We start from the raw sequence: 4,115 nt of genomic DNA, 5'->3' as shown, positions 1-4,115 counted from the left end.
TTTTTTTTTTAATTGGGGAATTGGGGAAGGGGAACACTGTTGGGGAATTGGGGAAGGGGACCAGCCAAGTTGTTGTCTTCAATCTTAGTTGTGGAGGGCACAGCTAGCTCAGCTTCAAGACCATCACTATCTGGCTGCCTTATGTCAGCCGCTCAGCTCAAGGTGTGGGGATGGAGGGGTGCAGCCTGTGGGAATTTCATGTGGGAATCAAACTGGCAACCCTGTTAAGAGTGCATGTTCCTGGGCCGGCCAAGTGGCTCAGTTGGTTAAGAGCTCACTCAAGATTGCGAGCTCTGAGCAACAGGGCCGCTGGCTCAAGCTGAGGTACCACTGAGCTGCCAACAGGTGGCAGGATGGCTCAGATAAAAAAAAAAAAAAAAAGATTGCATGCTCCAACCACTGAGCCATCCGGCTGCCCCAAATTTTAACTATTTTTGAATGATTTGCTCTCATTTAAACCACTTGTCAATTCCTTTAAAAAATTTTTTGTGTTTATGTAAAATCTGCAGGAGGTTAAGTGTAAACTCTTAATTGTTCATTGTTTTCATTATTTACCTACACACTGCCCTTAGGGTTGCTAAAAGCTTTTGTTTTTGTTTTTGTTTTTATTGGGGAACAGTGTGTTTTCTCCAGTACCCATCAGCTCCAAGTCAAGTCGTTGTTCTTCAATCTAGTTGTGGAGGCTGCAGCTCAGCTCTGAGTCCAGTCGCAGTTTTCAATCTAGTCGCAGGGCGGGGAAAGCCCACCGTCCCATGCGGGAATCAAGCTGGCAACGTTATTGTTAAGAGCACGTGCTCTAACCAACTGAGCCACCTGGCTGCCCTTATAAGTTTAAATACAATCATACAAATAAAAAATTAGAACAGTGTTGGCATAAATTAAGCAATTGTTAGTAATTATAAAATCTTTAACTTGATACTTTTGTATTTTAGCCTAGTAAGCGTTTTTAAGTAAGTTTTTTAAGGTGTTAGCGATTAAGGTTAAAATTTATGTTACTCTGATATTGAAATTAAGTCAGACTTCCCCATGAAAAGCAGTAGTGTCAGATTCTGCACAGCGCAGCAGACTTTAAATTCATGTCTATATTGGAAATATAATGCAAAAGATGGCAGTATGGAAACATGTTGCTATAATCAAAACTTTAAGTAAATGTGATATATTTTTTAATGCAATCTCAAGGAAAGAAGAACTTCATTCTGTAAACAAAATAGATAATAACAAAACAAAATAGGTAAAAACAAGTGATGCTTAGTTAGGAATCAGGAAATTGATTTTGAGGCATTGTGATTTGTTGTCTTCATTTTTTCCAGGAGTCTTTATTAAAAGAAAATACACAAAAGGAACTGGTAAAAATTCAACTTGAAGGTGTTGCAGAACAAACAGATGACCTGCAAAGGGAGGTAAAATCTTCACATAAAGGGCCCCCTCCCCACCCAGCCCTTGTGAGCAATTGCACTGGGGCTGGAAGGTTCTGATTAGATCAGGGCAGCCTGTTCCTTTTAGGAGGTGTGCTCTAGGTGCTTTATGATCAAATTGGTCTCAACCTGGCCCATTTCTATGCTTTAGTGGGGAAAGACTCCTGACTTAATTTCTATTGTCACCTTTGCTAAGGGAAGAGTTGGGCAGTCACCTTGCCATTTGACCATCATTTTCTCCTGTGAACCAAATTGTGGAGTGGGATTCAAAGATCCCTGCAGTTTCTTCCTTGTCCTAAATTCACTGCATAACTGAGCATATGGTGGGCATGGGTTCTCATAAGCACTCCACCAAATGCCAGGACCCCCACATGCTGCATCTCAGGGGGCAAAGCCAGCAGAGCCCAGGTCTGTTGTGTGCTGTCGTGCTTCTGATTGTGGGCTTTGAATGGCAAGTGAGCTCGTTTTGACATCAGGGAATTTTTTATTCTGTATATCCCATGTCAGATGAACGGTTTTTAGTGATCCCCCAAAAGAAATCTCCCCATTCACAGATGGTACGGGAGGCCTATTGTCAAATTTATAATTTTTACTTATGAATTTCGTGTGTGTGCACATATATATGTGTGTATGTACTTAGATATATATATGATAGTGCATATATACACATATGTATCTATTCTGTGTCTCTCAACATCCACACACATCCACAGCCATGCACCCTAAAAAAAGTATTAGCTTGGCTCCTGTTCATTTAGACTTAAAGACGATTTGGGAAGAGTTTAAGAGTTTAAGCGTGGTTTTAAGTACCTTAGCAAGCAGACATTTGATAGGAAGTGATAAACTGATTAAAATAAATTCTCTCTATCAATTAAAGAAGGTTATCTTTGTAATTTGACTAGAAAACACTTTTAGACCCAGTCTGAGTTACTTTACATTCCTGAAAATTACAAACTTTCCTTTTACAAATTATAACATTCCTAATGAAAGCAACAGCTGAGGGCAGCCAAGTCATAGTCTCTGGGCTAACAGCTTTACAGACATCATCAGATTACTCTTCATAAAGTCCCAAGGGTAGTGTTACTGTTGCCCCATGTTATTGATGAGACTAGAAGATGTTATGTACAGTTCTCCAGCTTGGGAAATTGGGCCTAAAACCCAGTTTACCTGACTCCTCAACTAAGTTCTCATGGCAAATACAAATTATCGGGTTGTTAGAAAAGTCATGACGTATTTTTTCTATGTTTTCATTGCAAAAATGTGTCAAGACTTTTCCGACAACCCAATAGTAAGATTTTTTTCTTCCTATGTCCTTANGCAAAAACACACCCATTATTTTTTGCAGTCTCTTTCATTTGTACTTGCTGAAGGTGTGTCTGTAAACTATCTGAGGAAATGACAGACCAGGCTCTGCAAGCAAACACATTTGGAATCCGTTGCCATAGATCCAAGTCAAAGATGAGCATTTACACTGCAGCCTAAGATGAGCAGTGTAACAAAATTTGCACCAGACCTGGGGCCCACTCTGAGATCAGTTATTGTTTTCTGTGTGACCCCCAGAGAAGTCAGTGGTCTGATCTGAGAATAGGGGCTTAGTGCTTCCCGTTTACCTCCTACTGTACAGTTGCTGTGAGAACGAGATCAAGTGTGGTCCCTGGGAGCCTCGTGGTGTGCTCTGCCCATATTACGATTTTCTGTTTGTATTACAAAATAGCATATGCACACCGTGGGAGAATGTGCAGACTGTTTTGCTTTAATTTTAACTTTCTTTTTCTTTTAGCCTGTGATGATGAATGTGTAGGGGTGCTGCTGAATGACTTAGACAATATTGGCAATCCCATTCTTTCTGTGAACCTCACCGGCTTTATCCCTGTCCTGAATGGAATTTTGTCACACCTGGAAAACAGAACTAAGCATCTCGGGGTAGGTACTGGGAATACAGAAATGAATAGAAACTGTGTCAGCTGAGAGATAGAGAGTTGGTGGGGACTGTAGGAGTCATTCTGTCTGACCCCCACCTCGTCTCATTCCCAGTGTTCACTGCTGGTAGCTTCCCCTTGAATGTGACCAGGAAATGCATCACCCACTGCTACCTTATTTTACTGTAGAACAGCTCTAATTGCTTAAGAGTTGTTCATTAGATGTCTTTTTATAAAGTCTACCCCCACGGTCCTTCTGCCTTTTGAAATAAGACAAAGTCTATTCACTCTTCTTTGGATATTTGAAAATAGCTGTCCTAATACAAATACAGGAAATAAATCTAGATAGTATCTTCTTTAATGTTGGAATAGGATAAAGATCAACTATGTTCTGTAAATGTATTATTCCTGTTTTTTTTTAGCTGAGCCATTCTGTCACCTGTTGGCAGCTCAACTGCAGCTCAGCTCGGGCCGTGAATCGAACTGGTGACCCTGTTGCTCAGAGCTCGCACTCTTGAGTGAGCTCTTAACCAACTGAGCCACTCGGCCGGCCCTTGTAAATGTATTATTCTTAACTGGAGTTTCAGGACACAAAAGTTTCTCCAACCTGGAAGATTATATAGAAATCTCTGTGAGGAAATCACAGTTCTATGTTTAGTCAACAGGATTTGGGTCCAAAAAACGGGTGGGAAGTTAAGAAATTGACTTAGTAGACAGCATTCTATGCTAGTATTTTTAATGCTAATTGGAAAAAAAATTCTTAATTTTGCTTAAAACTTAT

General features: G+C 40.4%; 1 protein-coding gene across 1 annotated transcript in view; it reads left to right on the top strand.

Moving 5' to 3' along the window:
• LAMA1 (laminin subunit alpha 1) overlaps nucleotides 1–4,115 on the top strand; it is a gene marked incomplete at its 5' end in the record, with an annotated part of 126,951 nt that overhangs the window by 70,597 nt on the left and 52,239 nt on the right. The window contains 2 exons of the mRNA XM_019633794.1: nucleotides 933–936; nucleotides 3,196–3,342. Coding sequence (XP_019489339.1) covers nucleotides 933–936; nucleotides 3,196–3,342 — 151 coding nt within the window. The remainder of the gene's footprint in view (nucleotides 1–932; nucleotides 937–3,195; nucleotides 3,343–4,115) is intronic.

The sequence above is a fragment of the Hipposideros armiger genome, unplaced genomic scaffold (assembly GCF_001890085.2).
Source record: "Hipposideros armiger isolate ML-2016 unplaced genomic scaffold, ASM189008v1 scaffold_1411, whole genome shotgun sequence".
NCBI classification, from domain to species: domain Eukaryota; kingdom Metazoa; phylum Chordata; class Mammalia; order Chiroptera; family Hipposideridae; genus Hipposideros; species Hipposideros armiger.
The sequence above is the reverse complement of the archived record's forward strand: the minus strand, read 5'-3'. Positions and strand labels throughout refer to the sequence as shown.